The sequence below is a fragment of the Xiphias gladius genome, chromosome 19 (assembly GCF_016859285.1).
Source record: "Xiphias gladius isolate SHS-SW01 ecotype Sanya breed wild chromosome 19, ASM1685928v1, whole genome shotgun sequence".
NCBI lineage: Eukaryota > Metazoa > Chordata > Actinopteri > Istiophoriformes > Xiphiidae > Xiphias > Xiphias gladius.
This window is the reverse complement of record NC_053418.1, coordinates 25,786,695-25,813,800: the sequence shown is the minus strand read 5'-3', so window position 1 is coordinate 25,813,800 and position 27,106 is coordinate 25,786,695. Positions and strand designations below refer to the sequence as shown.

Below are 27,106 nucleotides of genomic sequence, written 5' to 3'. Positions count from 1 at the left end.
GTTAACATTCATTGCATATCCAAGTTATGGTCTGAATATGAATTATATGGATAGTATTTGTAGATGACATTAACATGACTAACTGGTATACACAGTGAAATCAGAACACTTCCTCTCTTAATGTTTACACTCTGTCGTGTTTCTTTATATTCACTAACATTTGAATCAGTTTTGACATGGATAGTTCATTTGAACATGCTGTTCAGATCTCTACAAGACAGATTATTTCTGTTTCTAGAGTTTCTACTGTATATGTGGAGAGGAGACACATTGTTTCAGCAGCAGCACTTCTCTGACCACCTCATGAGCATCTTCAAAGCATCTTGGATGATCAGATAGAGCCTTGATTTCATGCGTTCTGCCACCAAATTATATTCAACTGTCTGATTGTCTGGGATGCACATTAAAACCTTGTTCTATCACACACCATAACAGGGAAGATGATGGCCAAGAAGGTGGATTTGAGGATCCAAAGCACGGCCAGACAGATGATCTGGATCAGCGTGAAAAGGTGCACTCTCCTCAGAGGAACATGACGGAGGTAAGAAAAATCTGGCTGGTGCTTAGATGGCATCATGTACAACTTAATCCTGTCCCAGAACTGTGGAAGACGTTGAGACAAGGGGCAGATGGAAGAGAAGAGCATAAGGTCTGAGTGGCACAGGTTAATTACATGCAGAACTATGGTATGAATGATTAATCCCAAATCATTTAGGGGAGATTTGTACGTGTCCTGTGGAAGGAGTTGGAGGAAAGTTCCTGAAGAGCACCTGCTCTAGCACAAACTCACCAAGCCCTGAGCTATAGATTTCTGAACTCATCTAAACGCATCTGTAAAACTGTTACTCTAGATAGTGACTATCATAATGAGACACCTGGCCATCAGAACATCATGACACAATCAGTACGGCTACAGTTTATATATTCAGCTGACAATTTGATATCTTATAATCAGAAGCTAATAACAAATTCTCCCGAGTTGTTTTGTATTTTCATGTGATTCTGCTGTCTCTGTGGTCTTGTATGGACACTATGGATCATGTCTGCCTGACTCCTTGTTTGTTTGCTCGGCAGCTCTAAACAAGCCGCTTCCCGCCTGCTCTCAGAAATGCAATAAGTAAGATATCCAGCGACAATAACTCAATTTACTGTGACAAATAACATCAACAGCTGGCACACAGCGTACCTGGATTCCACTGAGCGAGGCTACGCCCATGTAGAGGAAGACTCCGTACAGCACAGGCATGGGGATGAACTACAAGCAACAGGAAGGAAAGACAACGTGTAAGATGTTCAGACATTTAGCAGTGTGTTTAAGTGTCTTTTTATTATGAAACAAAAAGTAGCATGAAATAAAAGTGTTAAAAATGAACATCTGAAGAAGGGCATTTTGAAATAAAAGTTGTATGATGAAATAAAAATTCACTCCAACAAAACTACTAATGTGATCAGTTACATTTTCAGAAAAGCATTTGTCTTAATCAGTGAGTAACCTGAATGTAGATTCAGGTTACTCACTGATACAGGTTAATTCGCCCTCCATTACAACCCTGATTACAAGCAATAGGAAACAGCACACAGAATAAAGCCATGGATTGTTAGTGCTAGACAAAAAACAAACAAACACACCATGTATTTCATACCTTAAGTATTGGAGCGAGGAAGATTGAGACTCCAGTGAGAACAAACACCAAAATGCCTGTCACTCTTTGTTCTCTGTATATTGGACATTGATGAAATATACACAAGAGACTGTCAAGTAAACTTTACAAGGCTTCGCTCTATTTTAAACGACAAAAGACTTGGCAGGGTTTCTAGCAAAGGGTTTCTTTCGTACTGTGATATTCCCAACGACACCCTGAAGGCATATTTCCAAGGTTACAGTTTTCTGTTCATTTCTGGTGTTTTGATTTTGCTGTGGACCAACCTGACCCCGAGGAACTGAGGCTGCTCTCCGGGAGCGCTCGACTCGCTCTCCATCTTCAGAGAGTCAATGTGGGCGATGGAGATGACGGTGGCAGCAACGTACCAGGGTAGGCCCAGGAAGGAGCAGGCGGCCATCAGGACACCAACCCAGAACAGATCCAGGTGGTAGCCACAGCCTTTCTGCCAGGGAAACCAGACAGATCATTTTTATAAAAACAGTAAGATCTCACTAGCCTGGGATGATAGGCTTCTTTCAAATGTTACTCTGGCTGTGATGGGGTTTTTTTTTTAAGAAATAAATTTTACTGTTCAATTGATTAAATAAAAAAAAGTGTGTTGTGTAATATACGTAGTGTAATATATCAGAGGTGGCAACATATAATAATATTGTTTTATAATAATAATAATGAAAGATAAGTTTCCATAAATATGATAAAAGGAAACTGAAATATAATGTCTAATTCTGACTTAATATGAGTTTTTAAGAAGATTTCGTGTGTTTTCAGTGGTAAGCAACATATAGCAGTGGCACACTGACCTTAAGTTTGTTCTCCTTGCGGTTGACAATGACAGCGCTGATCTGCTGGTCCATGAAGATGAGGATGGTGACAAGGAGGGCCGGCACAAAGCTGGCCAGATACACCCACCATGGGTTCTTTCCAAACGGCATCACCAGCCAGCCGCGGCCAGGTCGAGTTGGCTAGTGGGAGAGGAGAGCCCATTTTAGTTGCACAATAACTGAGCAGTCCATTTCCAAAGTGGTACATGAACAGTTTCTACAGAAAATATTCACTGCAAGACATTGTAATCAGTATCTATAACAGAACTGTTTGGGGAAATGCGCATATTTGCTTTCTAGCCAAGAGTTCGATGAGAAGATCAGTTCCGCTCTTACGCAGGTCTGTTACATACGAAGCTAAAGCCAGGAGTTGGTTTGCTTAACTTAGCCTAAACACTGTAAGGTTACAAAATCCACCTGTCAGCACCTCTAAAAATCCCCAATTAACATTGGCTTAATCTGTACAAAAACAGAAATGTAAATACAACAAATTGTGGTTTTTAGGGGGGTTATTTATGGCACTATTTCTTGGCAACTAGCCCAATGGCAACAAGACTCCAGGCAATCACTGCTCCGGATATTATGAATTTCATTTTCGAAAACTATGACTAAATAATTTTCCCATGACTAAGACGAGACGGCTCCAATCTCATTAAACACTAATTGTGACTATATCAACGTGCAAAAGCGTTGACAAAAAAGATGAGACTGAAGTGTATTAAAATGAATTTTGGTGAGTCTGCTCACCAGCAGTGTCCCGTCGCACCCAGGAACACACTGCTAGCACGTCTCGACTGGACCTAGCTATGACCAGATAACATACCGTGAAGGGAAAACAAAATTTCGGCGAGTGCTTAGTGTTGTCGGGAGAAGCCCTGCGGCTACAAAATTACTGGGAAGAAAAGTCCCAACCTGAACAGTAACCATAAGGTGAGAAACTGAGGTATACTAATGTTAAGGTGTTTAATAATGTTACTTTACTTTTAAAGCCTTATTAAACCAACTACTAAAGGCAGTGGTGTAACGTTTATTAGCATCTCACAGCAATGGGACATTGCTACATCACTTGCAGATGGGGGTCTAGTCTCACTGAGGTCAGTAGCCCAGCCAGCTAAACTGGCCAACCTTTTCTCTTAAGACAAGTTTGTTTATTTGAGTGTTAAACGAGCTATCCATGCCAAAGCCCGCACAACGGGGCTTTACGACATCAACTGGTTATTAAAATGTACATCATTTAATGTAGAAGATTGTTTTGGGCTGATTAAAGTCTCTTGGGCAGCAGTCAGCTGTCTAGTAACTTAGCTTGCTTTGTGTGCAAAGAGGTTCCAAATATTTTCTTTACAAGTGTATTTACATGGCAATACACAACCTATTATAAACATTTACTGTGTAACACAGTCTAGTACAACACTACCACTAAATTTTACAAAATTACAGAACGAAATCAACACTTTGCTGGCACAGTTCTGACAGAACCAACCATTATAAGCGTAGGATTTATTGCAGGGCTGTTGTACAATGTTCGTAATTGTGATTGTGAAGGGTTTTCTTTTTTCTGGTTACTTTCTGACTGACTAATATTGCAAGATCTAGATTGCATTGGATTTGCTGATGTTGTGGCATATTTACAGACTTAATTGTTAAAATCAGTTGGATGAAATCTTATTTGAAAGCTGTGAAGTTTGACTAAAATGCTCATTCTTGGTCTTGTCTAAAACTACACTTGACTAAGACAAGACAAAAATGTCCAGAGCTTTAGTCTTTTTTTAGTTTCTTATTTAGTTTTTGTAATTGACCAAAAATAAAAAGGTTGAGGTTAACTGAACACGACTAAGATTATCGTGGACTTTTTATCTCAGGACTAAGACTTGGTCTAAATCCAAAAATAACTGACAAAATTAACAGTAGCTGTGGACCACGAAACTGTCCAGCACATAAGTCCTGTAGAAACATCAATCTTGAGCTTTAGAGGTGCTAATTTCTGATTTTTTTAAAATTTATTTTTAATTTTTTAACCTTTGGACAGAGCCAGGTTAGCTGTTTCCTCCTGTTTTCTATCTTTATGCTAAGCCGAGCTAAAAACTGTAGCTTCATATTGAGAAGACAAATATTAAAGTGGTATTATCAATCGTCTCATCTAACTCTTAGTAATAAAGGGAATAAGTAGATTTCCCAAAATGGTGAACAATTCCTTAAAAGAAAATACCCTGTATAATCCATTCTGGGAAAGAGGTTTTTTTTATCAACCAAGAAAATACTAAAAATGACTTTGTAAGAACAGCTCATTTTTTAAATAGTTATCTGAATAAAACTGTAATTTGAAAATAACTTGCTGTACCTTAAATTCTGTTGGGACAATGAGCTTGGGAGTTTTGAGTCCCATCAACATATCAAGCCCCACGAACGTCATTATGGACATGAAGATAGAGAAGTCACTGATGAGTTTCCTTAGCTGGTGCCACAGAAAGAGAGAAAAGTTAAAAAAATAAAATAAAATTTTGTATGAGAAACAGAAACATTTCATTACAGAACTGAAAGCAGAGACCAGGTCCCATTGGAGGCAACTCATTAATATAGAAGCAGCTGAGCTGTGCCTGGCTTCACTTGAGTTAAAGATAATCCTTATGTCTGGCAAAATAAGTGATCAGCTTTTTTTGTTCTTTTTGACTAACCACTCCCTGAGAGATCAGACACAGGACAGATGTGAGCAGCAGTGCATGGACATGAGGAGATTCTACCAACACAGCTATACAATCAACAACGGGCCACTGTGCTGCTAAAAGCACATTAATTATCAATGTGATGATAAGTGGGCCATCTGTCTGACTGTGTTGCACTTTCTTTTGAAAATCTGCTTGGTACACATTGTTTTGTTTACAGTTTCACGGATTAAAAAGTGAAAAGTCAGTGTATTCCTTAATAACGCTTAAATAACACTTTTGGAGACCTGCTTTAAATTTCTGGTACTACATATTAAGCTGTTGTTTTAATTAATGTGTATATTTGCCCTTTGGCATGTCAGTCTTCGTTATGTGCTCACTGTTTGCATTTACATTCAAATTCGAGGCAACCTATGGAGTTTTTAACCAGTAGTTGCCCAATGGAACAATGTTTTTACAAAGGGGTCCCTGTTTTGTTTGTATCATGGACAATCACAAGGACACGGGCAAAGCATTACACATTCCTGCCCTTCCACTGATCGACAGTTGGTGGCAGTGATGGCAAACAAGCATAGCAACACTAGCTAGCATGAATGCAAACACTGCACTATTTAAAATATGGAAAAATGCCTTTTCAAATGTTTTATGAGGAAAAAAATGCATTCAGCATGTTTGTTTAACCCGAACACATAATGGGCTTCATGCCACTTACTAAAATAGAAATAAATATCTCAAATAAATTTCATGGAACATTAATAGTCTGGTCATCATACCATCACCATCATCATCATGACTTGTCAATTTACTGAGAAATTTTACAATGGTTTTTCTTTACTTTTCCTTTTTCTTGTTCTTTTTGGATCTTATCGGAATTGGCAATTTTAGGAAAATTCTCTCACTCTGACAGCTGCCTCAAGGTTTTCATGCAGGTCGCTTATCAGGGGATCGTCCTCTGTTACAACATGTGACAGTGTAACATCACTGTCAACAGCTGTAGAATATTCTCTTGTTTATTTCTGTGACCATGACATCACCTTGACCTCTCATTTGTGGACCTCTTTGCTTTATCAACATATTTTTCAGAAGCTAACTTCATGTCCATTTACTCTTTATTTCTGTAAATGTACAGCACTGTTCTGATGACATGTCTTTAGCATACTTTCTAATTGTTTTGGGTTCTCTAATATGACTACTGACACTGCTGAATTTGTTATGTTTGTGTCTTCTTATTTCGGACGGCAAGACTTGAACATCTATAACATTTTTATAAATAAAACTTGCCCACAAATGGAGTGGAACAGGTAGACTTATATAATAATTTGGGCAGTGGTTATGCTAATGATAAAATCTTCTTGAACTTGTGGCATTCATCAGATTAATACGAGCAATTCACAAAAAGTTTGTCCCACTTGGAACACTAGTGAGAGCAAACCTCACAGAAAAAAGGTAAGATTTTGGACAACAATACATTGCATGACACCCAATATGTTTTGGTGAGGGACACTAACTGCAAACATAAATTTTGTGTGTTTACAAGAAAATTCCACAGGCAACCTTTAATTTCTCCATTAATTGTATTGGAACTTTTTCTGCAAAGTTGTATGAAGCTTTGTTTTGTTAATTTAAAAAGATACATAGATAGATGGATAGATAGTTTTGTCACCTTGGTGGGGAAGTACCGGCTGAACTTGAACTTCTTGAGCGAGACGGTCATGGAGTAGGTGCCAAAGAAGAGGATGAAGGACATGAGGGCCAAATCGGGGACATACTTGCAGGAGTTTCCCACCAGAGAGCCTCCATACTTCAGACACTCCTTCTTGCTCAGCTGGCTCCAGTCCAGAGCTGTCACATTCAACTGGGATGGTGGGTGGCAGTGGTGGGGATACAGGAGAGGATGAAGAAGAGTGAAGTGTTTTGACAAAGATATAGAGGAAGATGTAAACACAGACAGAGTGAAAATCATTGACATGGATGTGAAATTATGTGTAATCCACGGAGGAGAGTGATAGGTTGACGGGACAGATGGCGAGAAACAAACAAAGGAGAGAAAGAGGAGAGCATAGCGACTTCTTTGTGAGACAGTGGATGCCTGGGTTGGCTGTAAACAAATTATTTTGCTTTTTTCTGACAATGTTGTCATTTGGGCTTCACAACAGCCCCTGTAATTCATTCTGCAAAAGCTGAATTGTCACCAACCCTTTAAAAATTCAGCTTGAAATACATTGCACCAAAATAGAGTCAAAAATGAAAATTGAATTAAAACAAGCACTTACCCCAGAGACACTAGAGCTGTTATCTGGCATTGGAACTAAACCATTGAAGATCATTGAAGCCACTGTTTATGAATGGGCATGAAAGACAGATAGAGACAGGGAGGTAAAAAGACAGAAAATGAAGAGGGGGTGAGGAGGAAAACACAAGGGAAAGAAAAAGAAATGCAAACATAATGAGAATCCAACTGCTGGACATTATAGAGCACTCCCAGGCCCATGTAGACAAACAAGGAGGTACTCACTTGCAAGAGGCAGCAGCCAGATTGCGTGTGCATGGCAAAAACAAACGAGACAAATCAGTTACTGAAATCAATGTCTATTACTGTAAATCACTGCTATTTTCAAAAATAGTAAACAGATTAGTAAGTATCTAGGAATTTGTACAGTGAGGGAATCTAATTTAAATTTAAATTTCATTAAGGCATGCAACTCCACAAAGAATAGTTAAAGGTGGTAATCAACATCCTGGTAATCATCATACACAGCAACTACAGCCTAATATCAGCCAATACATTATATTTATTCTGGCTGTTTTAGCAGACAGGCCCTCACAGCAACCACAGATAAAAGAAAAAAACCCATTTATACTTTTAAGAAAACCATATAATTGAGGAAGCCTCCTTTTTCTGGATGGGGCATTCACTCTTGTGTAGGATTTTATTCTAGTCTTAAATGCAACACCTAGACTAGAATAAAATGATTTCATATTATTAGCCCATTACATATAAATGTATTTGCCTTTAGACTCATACCTTGGCAGTCCATGGTTTACATTCATTTTTTTCCCAATGTATAAAAATCTATTTGCAGAGAGTTTTCCTGATAACATTAAATATTCATAACTAAATTAGCCACAAAGTTAAGTTGAAAATAGAAAAAAACCCCATATGTGTCATTATTAAGAGTTTAAACTCTAACCAGTAAGATCTTCTGCTTCATCAGGACTATGTGGCTGTGGTGTGAGACATCAACTTTTTCCAACCCAGACGCCCACCCACATCAAATAATTTATGTTCTTAGGGCCTTTAATATTAACTTTATTTATTTAATTCATTATTTAATTTGTTTTTGCGAAGTTACTTCATCATGTGGCATTGAAGCTATAGGCAGGAATCACATTCATAGTTCAATAATGTAACAACATCCCAAGCTAAAAAATTAGATGCTGAAAAGAAAGACATTTATAAGATACATTAAAAATCAAGTCCGGGGGACAACAAAAGCATACATGGATCATCATGAAAAAAATAACAAGAATTTTGTCATTTCTTGCTCTAAAAGTTCTCTGTGCTCCGATTTTGAAGCATCCTCGAATTGCACCAAATGGACAGTTTCCAAAGCCGCATCAACTGCATTGCATTTGCAGTTTAAAGAAAAAAATATATGTCCAATGTCATGTCTCTGCAAGTTGATTTTATAGCATAGTGGAATGAGCTCAAACCAATGGCATGAAATGAATGCATAAACTTATGATATGCTTTGGAAAGTGGTTGGTAATGATGTATATGCAATTAGTACCTAACTGGTGGCAGAATTTGATTTGAAAATATCCACCTCTGAGTTATTGCCACCTTAATGTGGTGGAGGGGTTTTTGTGTCCCTGTGATCATGGGAACTATGTTGTAAGGGGAAACAGCCCCTGGAAGGGTTTCCCAAGCCAAACTTGTCACAAGGGAGGGGCCAGACCAAGAGCAATTCATAAGCCTGATTAACTTTTTTTTCAGAAATGTGTCACCTTATATGTACCAGGGAAAGCAGGCCTCCCCTCCTGGAGCCAGACCTGGGAGGGGACTTTGCCTGTGAGCATTTGGCAGCCAGGTCTTGACCCATGGGGCCCGACTGGGCACAGCCCGAAAAAATTACACGGGGCTACCACCCTGTGGGCCCACCACCTATAGAGATAGGAATCAGGGTTGGATATAATGCAAGCTGGGCGGCGGGCATGGGTGGGGACCTAGGTGTGACACTCCATGGAATTGTAGACTGGTCCTAGGGACATGTAATGTCACCTCTCTGTTGGGGAAGGAGCCAGAGTTGGCGTGGGAGGTGAAGCGGTACCAACTGGATTTAATTGGGCTCATCTCCACGCACAGCATTGGCTCTGGAACCGAACTCCTGGAGAAGGGTAGTACACTCTCCTTTTCCGTAGGTGCCCAGGGTGTGAGGAACCAGGCAGGTGTGGGGATACTCAAAAGCCCCCAGGTTGAGCCCCAGTTAACCCAAAAAAAAAGAGGGTTGCCTCTATGCAACAGCAAATTGCTGGGAGAAAGGTTCTGACTGCTGTATGTGCTTATGAACTGAACAGCAGTTTTAAGTATCCGGCCAGTCTCTGGGTCCCCTGAGGACTCTATAGTCCTACTGGGGGACTTCAATGCTCTCGTGGGCAAGAAACCCTCTCCATGAAACCTGGAGGGGGTGAATGGGAGGAATGGCCTTCCTGATCTGAAGCCGTTTGGTGTATTGGACTCGTGGATTGGCCATAACAAACACCATTTTTGAGCATAGGGTGGTTCATGAGTGTACTTGTTACCAGAACACCCAAGAACTAAGATTGATGACCGACTTTGTGGGTGTATTATCAGATATGCAGACGTATGTCTTGGAAACCCAGGTGAATAGAGGATCAGAGCTGTCAACTGATCACCACCTGGTTGTAAGTTGGATAAGATGGCAGATGAGTGCGCCAGACAGACCTGGTAAACCCAAATGTGTAGTGAGAGTGGCCTGGGAACGCCTTGCTGATGCTCATGTTGGCGAGGTCTTTAACTTCCATCAGCAGAAAAACTTCTCATGCATCTCAAGGGAGGTTAGGAACATTGAATCCGAGTGGGCCATGTCCGGAGCCTCCACTGGGGATGTGGTTGTTCGAAGTTGCGGTCAGAAGATTGTAGGTGTCTGCTATGTCAGCAACCTGAGAGAAGCCGTTGGTGGGCACCAGTAGTGAGGGAGGTTGTCAAGCTGAAAATGGAGGCCTTACAGGCATAATTGGCTTGGGGGGCTCCAGACAGAGCAGATGGGTACCGGAGGGCGAACTCCTGAACCTGGCAAACATTTCATCTGAGGAGGAGGAAGACTTTGAAGACTCAAGGGAAGCCTCACTCATATCAAAGCAAAGGTCACTGAGGTAGTCAAAAGCTCCTCAGTGGCAAGGTGACAGGTGTGGATGAGATTCGCACTGTTGGGTCGTCTTGGCTGACATGCCTCTTAAATACTGCATGGGGGTCAGGGACAGGTGGTTCCCATATTTAAAAGGGGGACCAGTGGGTGTGGTCCAATTATTACTATTCACCCTTGTGGTGAAACTTGTGCCAGGGTGCTGGAAAGGAGGCTCCAACTGAATGTCGAACCTCAGATCCAGGAGGAACAAAGTAGATTCCAACCTAGGCTCAGTGGATCAACAGTGGATCAACTCTGTACCCTTGCAAGGTTACTGAAGGGGTCATGGGAGTTTGCTCACAGTCTACATGTGTTTTGTGGATTTGGGCAAGGTTTGCAACCCTGTCCCTCGGGGGCCTTGTTAGGGTACTGTGGGAGTGTGGGGATTTTACTACGAGCCATCCGTTTCTTAAATAACTAGAATGAGAGTTGTGTTCATATTCTCGGCAATCAAGCATGTTTCCAGTTGGTGTTGGCCACCGCTAGGGTTGTTCCTTGTCACCAATCCTGTTTGTGATTTTCAAGGACAGGATCTCAAGGCGCAGCCCGGTGGAGGAGTGTGTCTAGTTTTGGAACCTCAGAATCACCTCTCTGCTATTTGCAGACAATGTGGTTCTGTTGGCTTCATCAAACCGTGATCTCCGGCATGCACTGGCAGAACAGGGTAAAATGGTGTGTGAGATTGACAGGCCGATTGGTACAGTAACAGCAGTAATGCAAGCATTGTAACAGACCGTGGTGAAGAGGGAGCTGAGACGGAATACAAAGCTCAATTTACCAGTCAATCTATGTCCAACACTCAACTATGTTCATGAGCTCTATGTAGTGACCGAAAGAATGAGATAACAATAAGAGCAGCCAAAATTAGTTTACTCTGTTAGATGGTTGGGCTATTTAGATAGGGTAAGGAGCTCAGACATTTGGAGAGAGCTAGGAGTAGAGCCGCTTCTCCTTCGTGTCGAAAGGAGCCAGTTCTGGTGGTTGGGCATCTGATCAGGATGCCTCTTGGGCACCTTTCCATTGGAGGTTTTCCAGGCATGTCCAAATGGCAGGATGCTTAACCTGCTGCCACCTGACTCAACTCTGGATAAGGAGCAGATAATGGATGGATGGAAGTAAGGAAGTACCCTTCACTAATGAGAACAGGATTGTCCTCTCAGCTCCAGTACTACATTGTTACTTAGGCTGATTAGATAAATGCTCTTTAAGATAAAATTGCTGCTTAGTACAACTTTAAAAAAAAAACTTCTAATGTAATTTCCTTAACTAAAAAAGGAGACACTCTGATGACGCTTTTATGTTATGAAGAGTAGGAGAAAAATTCTCCACAATTAAGTTTTATATAAACTGAATACAGGTGGGTGATTTTACTCTCCTCTACAACCTGCCTGTGATGCCCGTCTACTGACCCCAAAAGGAGCCGCCTGTAGCCGAACTTCCTCCTGGATATTTCCCTAAGTCAAGGTGTGAACTCACTGAGGTCCGGGGCCAGGCACTCGCACTTGTAGGTGGTGACATAGTCGGGCTTGAAGTCAGTGTTGATGGGGTAGTATTTGAAGGAGCCCACCATCTTCTTGATGGCGTCAGAGATGAAGATGAAAGAGATTAGGCTGGAGAAGCCCTCCTCAGTGAAGCGCGTCATATACTTGATGATGTAACTGGCGTCAGTAGCTACCAGGATAAAACACTGCAAGCAGGAGTGGATGCCAATCCACAGACGCAGCTCCATGTAATCTATGTTGTTATTCCTTTGGTAGTGAGAAGCCAGAGAAGTTTGGTGAATGTACAGGGGGAGGGAAATCATGTATAAAACCAACATATCAAGTTTGTTCACTTATGCACTTACATTAACTGCATTCATAAAGTGAACATACGGTATTGATAAGGTGAAAAGATTTCAAAAATGTGGTAACTGTGGTAAATGTATACCTTTGACATTCAAGTGGGTATATAGCGAGTTCTGGCATTAGACAGCAGTTTTGATGTTAGAATAGCAATTTGATATGAATTAGTCACCCAGCTGGCAGTATACATGTTGTTATTGTGCTAGGAAGAGTTTCATTACACAGAAGGATACAAATTACTAAAGAGTTCTTGCACACCTGAGAGTCTTAAAGACAGGAGTGTCAGATCAAAACTTTGTACAGACCAAAAAAATTCTGCACACATTTAGACACTTATACTCAATTTATTTACTACACTATACTGTACTCAGACCTTCATCAGGTAAAATTCATGACACCGGCATCATATAAATGGTAACATAACCTGGGATTAAACCCACTAATTAGAGCGTGCCAACAGCACTCCCCAACATCCAAACAAATTAAGGTCAGTTTCTCTCCTAATTATATACAAAACATCATATGGTAAAAAATTTGAAAGGTAGTTTGACTCATCATTGCTGGTGGGAATGTCTTTATTTAATAATATGGCTTGAAATCAAACACCAGAACACTTTATTAGACCTTTTCCCACTTTCATCTGGATAAAGTAGCCAGTACATTAAGGTAAATCAACTGTTTTTTCACCTACAAATACCTTCAGTGAATGTGTTTAAATTCATACCTGAAGGGAGTAAATGCTTGAAAAACTGGTGTGCATAGTTTTAGTAATATGTAGCATTTTGAAGTGAAAGTCTTCACTCTGAATAGAACTGAACGCAAATCATGAACATAATAATAAATACGGGTCATCCACTACAGAGAAAAAGGTTCAGTTGTTTTTCTCCATAATGACATTATCTAATAGTGTTTTAATTGACATTAAAGAGAGTGTCCACCACATTGTCACTATATTGGTGTACTGCAGGATCTTTTGGTTCTAAAGAAGCTCACTTGCTGAATTCAAACAGGAGCTTTTCAAAGATGAGGATGGGTCCAGTCGAGCTGAGGATGATGAGGGGCTGACCGCTGAAAAAACAGAAGACAGAGCCAGCCAGAGCTGTACCCAGGAAACTCTCCATGACACCCTGTTGGAAGAGGGAGGTGGGAGTCACAGAAAGAAGGTTATCCTACACAGAAATCGGGGGGGAAAGTGAGGAGTTGTTTGGAAAGAGATTCCCAAACCAAGTGGGTGAAAAATGAAAATGCAGCTGAAAATAGCTGGGACATTCGGGCCACAAAACTTTTGTGTTGTGGTTTTTGATGAAGTAAGCAAATCAAGCTTCAGATGAGAGGAGAGGAAGAGAGGAATAACAATAAAACAAAGGAGAAGTGTGTATGTGTGTGTGTTGGGTGGGACTGGTTGCTGTGTGTGAGTTTAACAGTAGACAAAGGGTCAATAAGTTGTATTTGACAAAGAGGGGAAAAAGTGAATGCCAGTCAAAACGCTTATCTGCAATGATTCCTATGTAAGTCTGTGTGTATGAGTGTGTATATGTTTGTGTTGGTGCAAAGGTATTGATGAACAAATAGAAAAAGGGAGACCTTATCTGACGTAAAAACACAATGAACTGATCCTCATAAGACAGTGGCCTCTGAGAATTACATGTAATTATGAGGCCAAGAAGTTCATATTAGAAAGTGAACTAATATATCTTCGCTAACCTGATAAATATGACACAGAAAATACACTTAAACCTCCTGGGCTGACACCAGTTGATTTTATCTAGAGGTGCTACTTGCCTGTGTTTATATTTTAGTTCACTTTAAAAGAGTTTCCAGGCATGTTAAATGTGAATGTGATTCAGCTTGAGTAGATAATCTAGGCATGCTTCGCCCCTGGATTTATCTTTGCAACATGCACGCCTATCTTATATACTGAACAGAAGGGGAAATATGAAATACAAAAGCATTGTACTGTAACTTCCAGGTGCAATAAAATCATAGTTGGGTAATCCCAAATCATATCTGTTGTTGCTACATTTCCTTGTTTTTAAGCAATGTTAAAGCAGTAGTTGGAAATATGCTTCTTTGCTTTCTTGCCAAGAGTTAGATGAGAAGATCGATGCCAATCTCATATTTGTCTGGTAAGTATAAGACTACAGCCAGCAGCTGCTTAGCTTAGCTCAGCACAAAGACTGGAAGCAGGGGGAAACAGCTAGCCCAGCTCTGTCCAAAGATAACAAAATCCACCCTCCAGCACCTCTGAAGCTCAGTAATTAATATGTCAAATCTCTTTTCTTTAGCCAAAAAAAAAAAGAAACGCAAAAATTACAAGTTGCAGGTTATGACTGGTTATGTTCTGGACTATATCTTGGCCGGGATTGCGACTCAAAATCTGTGCTGGTTGCTGGGCAACCTCATGGTGACGAGAAAACTCCAGGAAGTGACGGCTCTTAGCCAAGAAGTAGTTCCACACACAATCCCCAATAAAACTACAACTTGTCATTTTTACACTTCTTTCTTTTGTATGTACAAAAAAATTGCAATGTCTTAATTAGTGAGCTTTAGAGGTGCTGGTTGGCTCTTTATACTAAGCTAAGCTAATCAGCTGCTGGCTATAGCCATATATTCAACGCACAAACATGAGAGTAGTATCAATCTTCTCATCGAACTGTCAGAGAGCAAAGCCAATAAGCACATTTCAATAAATGACAAATGATTTCTTTAAGCATAATTTGCAAGATCTTTACTTCTCTGAACTGCAGTTTTGTAAATAAAGCAATTAAACAAAACAAAATTTGTCTCAGCTTGATAAATAACAAACAAAAAATAAATGATAACTGCAAATCCAGAATTAAGTGCTTAGTCGTGGCTTTAGCATTTTTGGAAAAATTTCTATTAAACTACTTTATTATTATGCCATTATATCAAAATTCTTGAAAAAGCCATAAAACTTTCTGAGATGTGTAAAGTTAAACACACAGCCTGACATCATGTATAGAATCCAGGTTAAATAAATTGACTAAAGTAAATTGACTTGTTTTATTGCCTGAGCTTGCAAATCTGTTTTACCTGATAATTGTCGGTAGCATCTCCCAACAGGCCACCGAAGGTGATTGCGTTGGTGATGCAGCCCAAGTAGATGAAGAGCACAGCAGAGATGGACTGAATGTGGAAACCCTCGTAGAAATCACTTGGCAGCCATGGCAATTTCCGCTTTATGTCCAGGTACAGTCCCCCACAGAAGCTATTGTACATGCACATACATAGTGGTTAGGATACATAACACAATCTACTTCTCAGCATGACACATATTACTTTTTCTAAAGCAGAAGAGTGGATAGTATTTCAGCCTGACATTTCCCATAAGTGGATGGGATACTCGTTACAATGAATTACATTGATATCTAGACACACATGTAGACAAAAGAGGTTGGTGTTTTCTTGGTCAAAGCTTTTTTTTAAATTATTTCCACAATTCAACTTGTTCTAATAAAGCTTATGAAAAAGATCATGCATTAGATCAAGATAAACTTACATTTTAAATTTTATTTTATTGTACATTTCCTGCTTTTAAACAAAACAAGAAGAGGAATAATTGCGTTTGTTGATCCTGTGGTTTTAGGCACAGCTGAAACTGGTAGTCCAACACTGCCAACTTGACTGAAGACTAATCTTTGTATCCTTACTTAAAGTGCTCATTGGGGAGCACCTGTATCTTTTGGGGATTTGAATTTATACCCAGATATTTTGCCCACTTTACCAAATTTGGATTTATTCATATTTAATCTTCCTTTCAATATGCCACAATCGGGTGAAGCTTGAACCAAACCTCTCACCAGTTTGCCATGTGGCCTTGACTACCTACCGTCCAGTGAATGCCAGCTCCTCTCCGAGCTCATGTTGCACTGGCATCTCCTCATCCTCAGCCAGGCCTCCTCCTCCCCCAGCTGTACCGTTCATCTGTCCCAGTTCATTCAAGGAGAACACTGACTTCCTGCAAAAAATAAACATATGGCACAGATGGAACCAAATATGGGCCATATCAATTCATTCATTTGTGTGTATTGAATGGGATCTCCATGATGTTGTAAGTGCTGTTTCAGAGGCTGTTCAACCCCGCAAGCTTTGGCTGATGCTTGTTGACATGCAAGCAGTATTCCACCCTGCATTAAGCTGTAATCTCTGGGTTTCATTCAATAAACTTTATTTTGCTGGCGAAGGTTTAACCTGTTACAACTGTTGTAGGCATATTGCTCATTGTGCCACAGACAGAGAAGCTGAGAGATTCATGTACATTATTGAGGTGGATGGTAAAAGTTCAACCTTTTGTCAGCCGAGGGGACTTTCTTTGGCGGCTCAATGCGGATTTTGGGATCCCATTCTCCTGGTGGAAGCACAATTACTTCATCCAAAAACTCATCTATGCCTGCGATGAGGTCCTCCCGGTCTCTGGCCTTGTAGGCTACATCACTGAAGAGCTGGGAGGGGGAGAGATAAAGGGAGAGAATTCCACCATTTCACTTGGCTTATATCATGGTGATAGTGATTGGTATGTACTGTTCTAATAACTTGGATCTGACTCTTTCCCATCCTCTCTGATGGCCTCTGGAGGCTTGTTAAACATAAATCATAGAAGCTATATCAACATTTTGAACCCAGTTGGATTATATTAAAAACAACTGTCAGTCACTAGCTAATCATGTCCTGGAAACACTGTGAGTCAAGTACACAGGATCATAATATAGAAAAAAATCAAAGATTCTAATTGGTAATGACTCTGGCATTGGTCCAGTTCTACTTTGGTTACTGATCACTGCATGTTGCACAGACATCAGGTCATTGGGACTGTAAACCAGAAAACAGCATAACCTAAATATTACAGTGAAACTTTTTTTTAAATTAAAAGCATCAGGTGTCTATAGCCTGAGGAAAGAAATATTTTTACCAAGAATGTTGTACGGTACCTTCATTGATTTTCTCTGTACTACACAAACAGTCTAACTTGATTTTTGTCTGTAGATCAATCACTGAATGTATTTCTCTAAGCTGCCAAGTTTCTAATTTAAATCCAGCTAGTAACTGCAAATTGATTTTATAGGCTGCCTCCGCCTACTGTATGTTAAATAATATAAGAAACACTCAAACTTAAATTAAACCAAGTAATAAGACAAATGTTTTACGATTGACGTCAGTGTCAAGTCTTTGGCTCACTGCTTCTTTGTCAGTCACATAGAGATGAAGTAAGCACAAGAATAAACCCAGCAAGCATTTTGTTACTGAATAAATGAGGAAACATTAGCATAGAGCCCTGCTAAAACAGCAAACAGGAGTCTATAGCCACACTAGCACCTCTGTCAGGCTGTACTTGAGCGAAATGCTAATGTCAGATCACAATGACAATGCTTACCTGCTTAAATTTAGCAGATATTATGCTTTCCATGTTCACCATCTTAGTTTAGCATGTTAACATGATAACAATCTCACTTAACAAAAAGTAGAGCTGAGTCTGATGGGCCTGTCATCACACTTGCAGGTATGTGGTTATTTACCAAAGTACAGGGCAAATAAAAATTTTCACCTGTTGATGGTGCTATATGGAAACTTGAGGTATCACCAAAGTTATTACTACAGTTTTTGCTATTCATTCTGAAGAGGACATGAATGCCTGTAACAGCTTTCAATCCATTTAATAGTTGTGGAGATATTTCACTCAAAAACACAATTGTCAAACTCATGCTGGTGCTGGAGGAAAGGTCAAAGGATCACCAAAGCTATTAGGATTCATTCTCTGGGCACCACAAATTAATGTCCGTACCAAATTTCATGGTGGACCAACCAACCAACTAGCTGACATGGCCATCCATAGAGCATTGGCACTAGTGTGGCCTAAAAAACAGTACCAGTGTTAAATTTAATTTAAAAGTCATCCATCTATGTAGATAAAACTGCATTCAGCAGCAAGAATAGCACGCCCATTAGCAAACCATGGGTGACTCATTATCCCAATAGAAACTTGCTCCTGCTTATCAATCAGCATCACTTCCTGGTGTAATTAAAATAAAATAGTGGGTATCCTAGTGGATTGGCAGGCTAAGGCACATACCACACATGCTGCATACATTTCAGCTTTTACTGTAGCTCACAGCCTTTACAGGAAATTACACTTTCTCTTTCCAGAAAGTTTACTGAGACATTGTTAGTGTCAGTGTCTGCTGTCTCACAAAGAAGGCATATCATGTAAACAGGATTAAAACACAGGATACTTACATCGTCTACCATTAGGGTTGCTATGGCACGGCCAATCTCATTATACGACTTGGCCTTTCCTTGGGGTCCCAACAGAATAAACAGGAATCTGTACAGTGATGAGACAAATGTGAGGTATGTGCAGGGTTGGTAGGTGTCTGTGAAAAGGACTTTGTTAAGTGAGGGTAAAGAAGCGACAGATATTGCAGATCATTTCACCTGGTGGGCACAGGGACCTCAGTCAGACCTCCTAGTGTTGTGGCCTGGGCCAAGCGTACAAAGGCTACGAAGGGTTTGTTGAGGAAATCCACTTCACCCACCAAGACGTTGGATGCCTCTGCATCTCTAGGGATCTTCTTCATGAATTTGTTTTTTAGCTACAGAAAGTGCAGGAAAAAAGAGAGAACATGGTGAGTATCATCTTATAGTAGTAGAGTTTGTGCCAGTCCTACATGATATTTTCACAACTTTTGATATGTTGGGTTTGTATTTTTTTCCTTTTGTCCTTTGCAGCATTTTTAAAAAAATATTTATTGCTTTTGAGTCACATATTTTTTTAATTTACATGTTTTTAGAGCTGAAACAATTAGACAGAAAATGAATTGCAAACTATTTAGATACTCGATTGATCGTTTCAGTCTTTTTTTTTAAGCCGAAATGGCAAACATTCCCTGGTTCCAGTTTCTCGAATGTGAAGACTTGCTGCTTTTCTTTGTCCAATGTGATAGTGAAGCGAACATATTGCAGTAATAAAAATAAAACAAGCAATTTAAAGGTGTCACCTTAGGCTCTCGGAAGTTATAATGTTAATTTTTCAGTATTTACTTACATTTTATCGGAAAAACAATTAATCAGTTAATCAAGGAAATGATTGGGCAATTAACTGATCATGAAAATAACTGTTAGTTGCAGCCATACAGGTGTCTGTTCTTTCAGTCTTTGCTCCTGCAATGACCTGATCTCCCTACTGGGATTTTTTAAGTTTCATCTTCTCATCATTAAATCAGCAGACTTTTGCAAGGTAACAACCCAACGTTGTTCCATGAGCATTAAACCTCCAGTAGCACCAATCAGAGAGGCAAAACAAATGAAGCCTGACCCAGCTGTGGCAGAGGGAGAAAGAGGGATGGCAAGCTAACCTGACCTGTCTGATTACATGTAAAGGTGTGGCAGGAAATTGGACGGCAGCACAATAACACTCAATAATTGAGTGCCTTGCCAATAACCCCAGCCTGAATCTTGCTACATGTGAGGGCCAAGCACGCGGACTAGACAATGAGATCCATGTTTTTTGTGGTGCCAGCTCAATATTGACACAAATAATATGCCACACACACACACACACACACACACACATAAACACAAACAGTAACACACTGTCACTTGTCCGTGGTCACATGTGACCTACTGTAGGCCTGTAAATAAACAACTTGAACATCCAGCCCACCACTCATAACTGGGGTACTTGGAACCAGACAACCAGTACTTGTCCTCATAGTTGCACTGACGAATAATGTTCATGGCCCACATCACACACTCGTAAACAAATTGTCATTCATTTATTTTTATACATTAGTCACCACAGTAAATGACACTTAATCCTGACCTCTCTGTTTAAAAGCCCAGTAGCCTAATCCAAGCAACAACAGCACGCCCTTGCAGCCGTTCAAGCATTTGTCACCGGGTTTAAGACACATTACTGCATCAGTCCCAATAATGAGTGAGTTATGTGTTTGCACGCTTTCTCCATCACAAGCTGTCACCTTCACTAGCAACTGCAATGAAAGATTGATGGCACTTAGGACAGAGCTAACTCCCAACACTCCAGTGAAACATCAATTCAACACAACACAATGTCTTACTGAGACATGAGTTTGGTAATCTTGCCAATAATGGAAAGCAACAAAGTGGAAAATGAGTACACACTCCAGAGATGGCTTCTATGCAGATAAATATACATTTTGATTTTATAAAAGACAGGAAAATGAATTTGGTCATTACAAATACTCCGGTATATAATTCCAAAGCCATACTGATAAAAAAAAATTTTATATTTCATATATATTTTTTTTGACCTCAATATCAGTATTTAATGTTTATGTATGTAAAAGATGTACTCTTGCTGTAAAGAGGATTGAAAGCGGGCTGAGCTGTAAAGTCACAATAATGACTCACCTGGTCTGTGCTTGGAGTATCTGCAATATCATTCATACTCCTACTCTGAGCGTGACCTGTAAGGCAACCCAGCAACAGTAACATTTATAACATTTTAATTACATACTGCATGCTTTAAATCATTTAAACTCTGACAGTGTTATCTCGCGCATAGACTCGGTTGCCACTATATCAGGTACACCTGTAAAGTCTAATTCAATCCAATACAACAGTTTTGCCATTAAGTCTCCTTTTACGACACCTATAATGTACAAGTTTTTTGACAGTGAGGTACTGATCAAATTACATGTTTAGCATTGTATGACTTAGCAGGTAGGGAATAATGCTTTCAGTTTGAAACCTCAATCAAAAGAGCAAAAAGTTTGAAATTGGTCCTATTATTTACACTAATTTGTTTAGACTGATGTCTTGTCTTGTTGGATGCCTATCCACTGAATCATGATTCCTTACCTCTAATAGGTCATTTCACCCAAAAAGGCAGTGACGATATTTAGGCTTCGAGGACTTAAGCAGCCCTTACTCTTGCAAGCTGAGGTCTATTAAAAGCACGTCTTGCGTGTGTTGAAGTGCAGGTGGTGAAGGGGTCAGTCTTACTTGCTGAGTCCAAGGATAGATGGCTCACTTTAACAAATCAATCTGGCTGATACTGGCCTTTGAGTAAAAATCCACCTCTGATTTTTATCGCTCTTTGAGATTTTTATATTAAATATCTAAGCAATGAAATATTACATTGTGATCCAGGAGTTACTGTGTAGCAGTCCATAGTCTCTGTGAAAGCTGCTGGGTGTCAATTGGAGTTTTAGAGTTCTGGGATGATTTCAGTCCTGTTTCAGAGGCTTTTACACCCAACATGACTCATGAACGTGGTCACATTTTTAGAAAATGTATTTTATATTATATTTGATTGATTATTTTCTACCTTCATGGATTTTCATGAATCAAAACCTAACCATACCTTATACCTGAAAAAAGAAAGACAGGGAGAGAGAGAGAGAGAGAGAGAGAGAGATGCATGTGAGCCGAAACCCCAGACCAAGAACCCATAGACATTCACTCACGCAGGCGGCCATAGTTGGCAGACTGCTGTTTCATTCGGAGGTCCTCTGTGGATCGGTTAAAGTTTGCAATTGGCCCCGGACCTGGCCCTGGACCTGGCCCACCTCGGGACCCTACATTACGATCTGGCAGGGGAGGGGAAGCAGAAAGCGACACAAACACCAGCAGTGTGGTTAGAGGTGATGCTTTATTATTTATCTATGAGAGGAGATGAGGAAATGCCACAGCGGTAATTAACTCATCAAACATTTATATATTCCCTGTGGAGGATTAAGCCTTGTTTACTTCAGGAGTGTGTTCATTCATTTACCAAGTGAGTCAAATATATACATAATGAACAATCATATGTGGGACCAGAATGGACCAATCATTGATAAAGAAAAGAAATTGCTATATCTCAGGGAAGCACAATGATATTTCATGTAATTTTCATGTCATAATTCATGCTGTCCAACATTGTATGTAGTCTTATCAATCATGGAAATAAGATATGACAAAGTGTCTGCCATTCACCACTACAACCTCCTTAAATTTTACAAATGGACATTTTGTAAAAGAAAGAAAATGCACATAATGTCAAGTGACCTGGTAATTATTAATTTGTCAGCGCTGTAGATCTGTAAACCCTTAAACTCAATACTGGAATATTGGTCCCATCGTGTAGTTTTTGGATACAGCTAGATGACAATTTACAACAGCTACAGGTAAAGACACTCACTGGTCGAAGAGCTGGACTTGCCAATGTCGGCTAGCGAGCGGTGGATGGGCTTCTTGGTCTGGTGTCGATGTTTCCTCAGCAGGACAAAACTGATCTTCTCTCTCAGATCAGGGGATATCATGCCCTCCTCTATCTGTCTCTCAATGATGTCATCTGGAAAAAGACACATTTGTATTTTACATGAGAAAATATGACTTGCGGATCCAGTGTTTCCACCTTGACACGTGCCAAAACTATAATACTGTAGTTTTTTTGGTATATTATGCATTGCGGTCTCTGTTGTATGTATTAACATGTATGTATGTAAAGTCCATATAGTGTACAATTGTTCATAATACTGAGTACATTTCAGAAAACAGTATTAAAATGGCCACCAAATGGCAAATGCCCTTTAACAATACACATTCTGTATATATATATTCAACATATGCAACAAAAGGTGTAGCTTGTAGATTTAAGAAGTACTGAAGCACAGATTAGTGCTCAGTATAAAGAATGACTTTGCTGGTTGATTCCCCTCCTGAGATTGGGTAATCCAGGTCCCCCTCGGGCTCCATAAGAGCAATGTTTATGCATCTCATATGAATGAACTCAGACAGTCTACTCTTCTGTGTGATATCATCATCACGGTTTACTGGAGAACTTCTTCCTGCAGCAAAGAGGTATTTTCTAAGAACAGTTGCTAACTAAGGATTCCAGCTGGTCACTTTTACTTAAAAAGAACTGCTCAATTAAAAGGACCCTAAGAAACCAAATCAGGTTTTACTGTGCTAAGAGACAAATGTTGCATAAAGTCTTGTGAAAGAGTCAAAAGGATGTGACGCAGTGTAACTAGATGACAGGTTAAGGTGAAGGCAACAGAATTACTCATAATTTCTCTACAGATGTGTGTTTGTTCACCACAACACCCTAGATTAAGCGCCTTGTATTTTCAGAATGTCCTAAATAAACAAGCCAGCCTCCCTGTTAGCTGTGATCCGTGTATACTTTATGTATACATCCAGACAATGCACCTATACTTAAATAGACTAGTAATATAGTGAGAGCAAGTTCTCTGAGGATATTAGTCATTAAGATTCCTTCATGTGTCTAGAAAGAGCGATCAACCTAAAAGATGTTTCATGTTTTATTCCCTTTTTTTTCATGGAAATGATCAAGCACCTAATCTATAACACCTGCTGAACGTTAATAAACATCTGACACTGCTGAGCCAATTTTCGAGAGTAAGTGCTATTGGTCTAGAACTAACCAACCAATCAAACGACCAAGGAATGCAAAATTGAGGTATGAGCTACCAACAAACAACATGGGGGTATGTACATGCATATAAAAACTGGTTCTATATGGAGCTTCAATAAAAAATTACAAGCGTTTGTTTAATTTTGCCGCAGACGAGTAAGGCTACTGGTTTGGATTCATGATAAGTCAAAAATATGCACCGTGATTCCAAGGTGGCCATAATGACCCTGCACATTAACAGCATTATTTTTGCTAGATTAGGCTACAGTCTAAACATTAATGAGAAATAAGGAAAATAACTGTTCAAATTGTTTAACATGTGAAGCTGTGACAATACTTACATTAGTTTAATAAAGTTTGTTATTCTCCAGGTTTGCACTCAAGCAGGGAAAAAACAGCTGCACCTCATAAAATGAATCAGTTTAGGTGTTTCATTTAGAAAAGTACTTTCAACTGGTATACCACCTGATTCATTCATTTTATGAGGTAGAGGTGTGTCACCACTCACTAAAAATTATGTTCCACCAACTTCCTATATTACTTTATATATATATATGTAAAGCATCTATCTATCTATCTACTTATCTATCTATCTATCTATCTATCTATCTATCTATCTATCTATCTATCTAACATTAAAACCCGTTACTGTTTTAATATTGTGGTCAATCAGTGTATAAGAGAACTGGATACAGCTCTACCACTGATCCTTGCTACCAAGTACCCCGGCGGTCATCAGCAGAAAAATCCCCTTTCTTCTTTTTAAAAGAGTAAAACTGTTGACAAGATGCTTAGAACTGCAAACTAGGTCGGTTTATTATGAATTGCCAATGGCGAAAACACTAATGTGCATGTGCAGTGTTGCCGCACAACGCATAAGTGAGCCAGGAAGCTAGAAAACCTTTTTGGCTTATGTGCCAGGTGAGCAATTCTCATTAAAGTGTGTCTGGTATCCTAGTTCCAAGTTACAAGCTAACGTACAGGCTAATATTATTAAACATCTTACAGGCTAATATTAATTATACACAAAAATACATCAGACAAAATGATGCCACCGCGGCTGAATATAAAACCAAACATACATTAACAGTGACTTCTGAATTCTCACAGACAAGGAGAAATAAATGAGGTCCTGAAAATCTCACCGACTATTTGAGGCAGTGAGTAGCCTTCCAGGTCCAGCAGCACCGTTCCCGTCTGGAGACATGTCCTGAGCTCAAAAAGACTGTGCAAGGACAGCGTGGACACATGGGGTTTACTCCATCTCTCTCCTCCCTCCTCCACCTTCTCTTCAAACTTCACCCACCTGCGGGTATCAAAACACACAGAGAGAAAGAACAGGTGAGGAATACACAATTGCTGAGATTCTTTTGAGCTTGGCAGCTCAACTCTGCTGTTGGTGCCCACTGCTCGGTAGATGTCTGTGGTTTGAGTTGGCAGCTCCCAGGCATGTGGTGTTTGTGGCAAGTAGCACAAACCTCAGTTCACCCAGAGAAGACCACTGTGCTGCTCGGCAGTTGGACTTGTATTGCAGCATATGTTAAATGATCATTTTATGACTTTTTCCAGCACTAAAACTGAAACTGTTTTGTCTTTGCTTTGAATTCAGTTTGATCTTCTTCTAGCATTCCTAAGTCTGACAAAGCACAATTTTCAATGTGATCTGAGGATGAATTTGCTTGAGCCAGACTAAATTTTATGTAGGCTCTGTAATTGTGGACTGATAGTTCTGATTGCACAAACACACCATTTTCTGAGTTGTGCTTGGTCTTTACTTCCAGTTTTTATTCTGAAAAAACATGGCAATTCCTCTGGAAACATCTAATTTCCTCTTAACTGTCCCACAAAATAAATTTGGGATAAGATATTATCCATGCAGTTGCAAAAGCATACTTTTGCATACTACATTTTATATCAGCAAAAGACCTTTTTCAGAGTAGACATTTTGACTTGTCATAACATTAATCATGGCTCTATTGTATTTAATTGCCTCAGTAACCAATTTCACTGACAATACTATAACTCTGGACGATGGTCTGTGCCTAGTTTTAATACTTGTTACCAAGTTTCATCTTGTACCGATATGCATTTGACTAGGCTGAATCATTTTTCGATTGGATATATTCCAGGTTTCAATCTTAAAGCAAAAGCAAAACAGCTTAGTAGCAGTGTAATCTTATTTTTGAGTGTTTGTGAGTATAGTCATCACCTGGCAGACTCCTTCCACTCCAGCTCGTCTCCTTCTCTCTGCAGAGTGTCCATTTCAGTGAAGAGTGTTGGCGTGGGCATGTCATCATCTTCACTCAGGATGTAACGTAGGCGCTCTGCCGCCGGAGACACTTGTTGGAATGAAAGAATGTTTTTGAGATTTTTTTACAATTTGCAACGTCATGTAATAGAGTTATAAATGCCTTCAAGGTCCTAAGGATTATATAAGTTGCCTAAAACATAATGTTGACGGGAAAAAAGTTGTAGTTGCATGCTTAGATCTAGTTGTTGTAGTAGCAACTTGGCTTCACTTTTGTGTTAATGACCTGCCGTTCAGAGCTGTAGCCTGCATCTTTACCATGGCGTTATTTCTACAGTGGAAATCAAATCTTGTTCGGAAAGTTTGTCCCAACACTGCTGCAGAAGTTGCCACGAATATGTTGCACTTGTAGGTTGCTTTGCTTCCACCATCTGCCCAGTTCATCCCAAACCAGCTCCATGGGGTTTAGGTCTGGAGACTGTGCTGGTCCTCCATCATGTGAAGCCACCGTCTGATTCTTTTCTTACATCCAGATCCCACACTCATACTACCTGATTATAGGTATTCAATCATGAGCCTGCTGTACTTGCAATCCATTTAATTGCTGTATTATTTGTATGGAGATTAAATTGGACCGCATGCTCATGAACTATGCCTTAGGGTAATGACAAGTCAGCTGGCCACAGTGTTGCTAACCTATAGATTAGCTGAATGGTAATTACTGTACATGGGGAGTCTTATAAAACCACCAGTGATCAATGATATTGAAACACTTTATTAGCAGCAACTAACAGTGAATTACACTTATATGTTTTCTTTTCTGAATGGGCATCGGGCATGGATTTTTGTATGATCAATCATACAAAACCGGAGAAAAAAAAACAACAAAATATTTGTTACCAACTAAAAAAAATGTTACCAACAAAATACAACATTCATGACCATTTACGTCTTGCGGTGAGGTAGATGTTGTCATGTAGGTCACCAGCTCCTTCTACCTCAGCGAGTACTCCTTAGCTGC

General features: G+C 39.8%; 1 protein-coding gene across 1 annotated transcript in view; it reads right to left on the bottom strand.

The window, feature by feature from the left end:
* Positions 1-26,114, bottom strand: part of slc4a5a (solute carrier family 4 member 5a) — a 30,549-nt gene extending 4,435 nt beyond the window's left edge. Inside the window, exons 1-20 of the mRNA XM_040155020.1 lie at positions 26,047-26,114; positions 24,983-25,143; positions 22,599-22,751; positions 21,883-22,005; positions 20,825-20,880; positions 18,869-19,026; positions 18,671-18,758; positions 16,727-16,881; positions 16,269-16,397; positions 15,473-15,647; positions 13,412-13,545; positions 12,051-12,322; positions 7,419-7,480; positions 6,809-7,000; positions 4,824-4,937; positions 2,465-2,626; positions 1,928-2,106; positions 1,644-1,716; positions 1,187-1,255; positions 428-601 (exon numbers count right to left, since the gene is read on the bottom strand). Of these exons, the coding sequence (XP_040010954.1) occupies positions 428-601; positions 1,187-1,255; positions 1,644-1,716; positions 1,928-2,106; positions 2,465-2,626; positions 4,824-4,937; positions 6,809-7,000; positions 7,419-7,480; positions 12,051-12,322; positions 13,412-13,545; positions 15,473-15,647; positions 16,269-16,397; positions 16,727-16,881; positions 18,671-18,758; positions 18,869-19,026; positions 20,825-20,880; positions 21,883-22,005; positions 22,599-22,751; positions 24,983-25,143; positions 26,047-26,099 (2,682 nt within the window). The 5' untranslated portion in view covers positions 26,100-26,114. The remainder of the gene's footprint in view (positions 1-427; positions 602-1,186; positions 1,256-1,643; positions 1,717-1,927; positions 2,107-2,464; positions 2,627-4,823; positions 4,938-6,808; positions 7,001-7,418; positions 7,481-12,050; positions 12,323-13,411; positions 13,546-15,472; positions 15,648-16,268; positions 16,398-16,726; positions 16,882-18,670; positions 18,759-18,868; positions 19,027-20,824; positions 20,881-21,882; positions 22,006-22,598; positions 22,752-24,982; positions 25,144-26,046) is intronic.
* Positions 26,115-27,106: the final 992 nt, after the last annotated feature.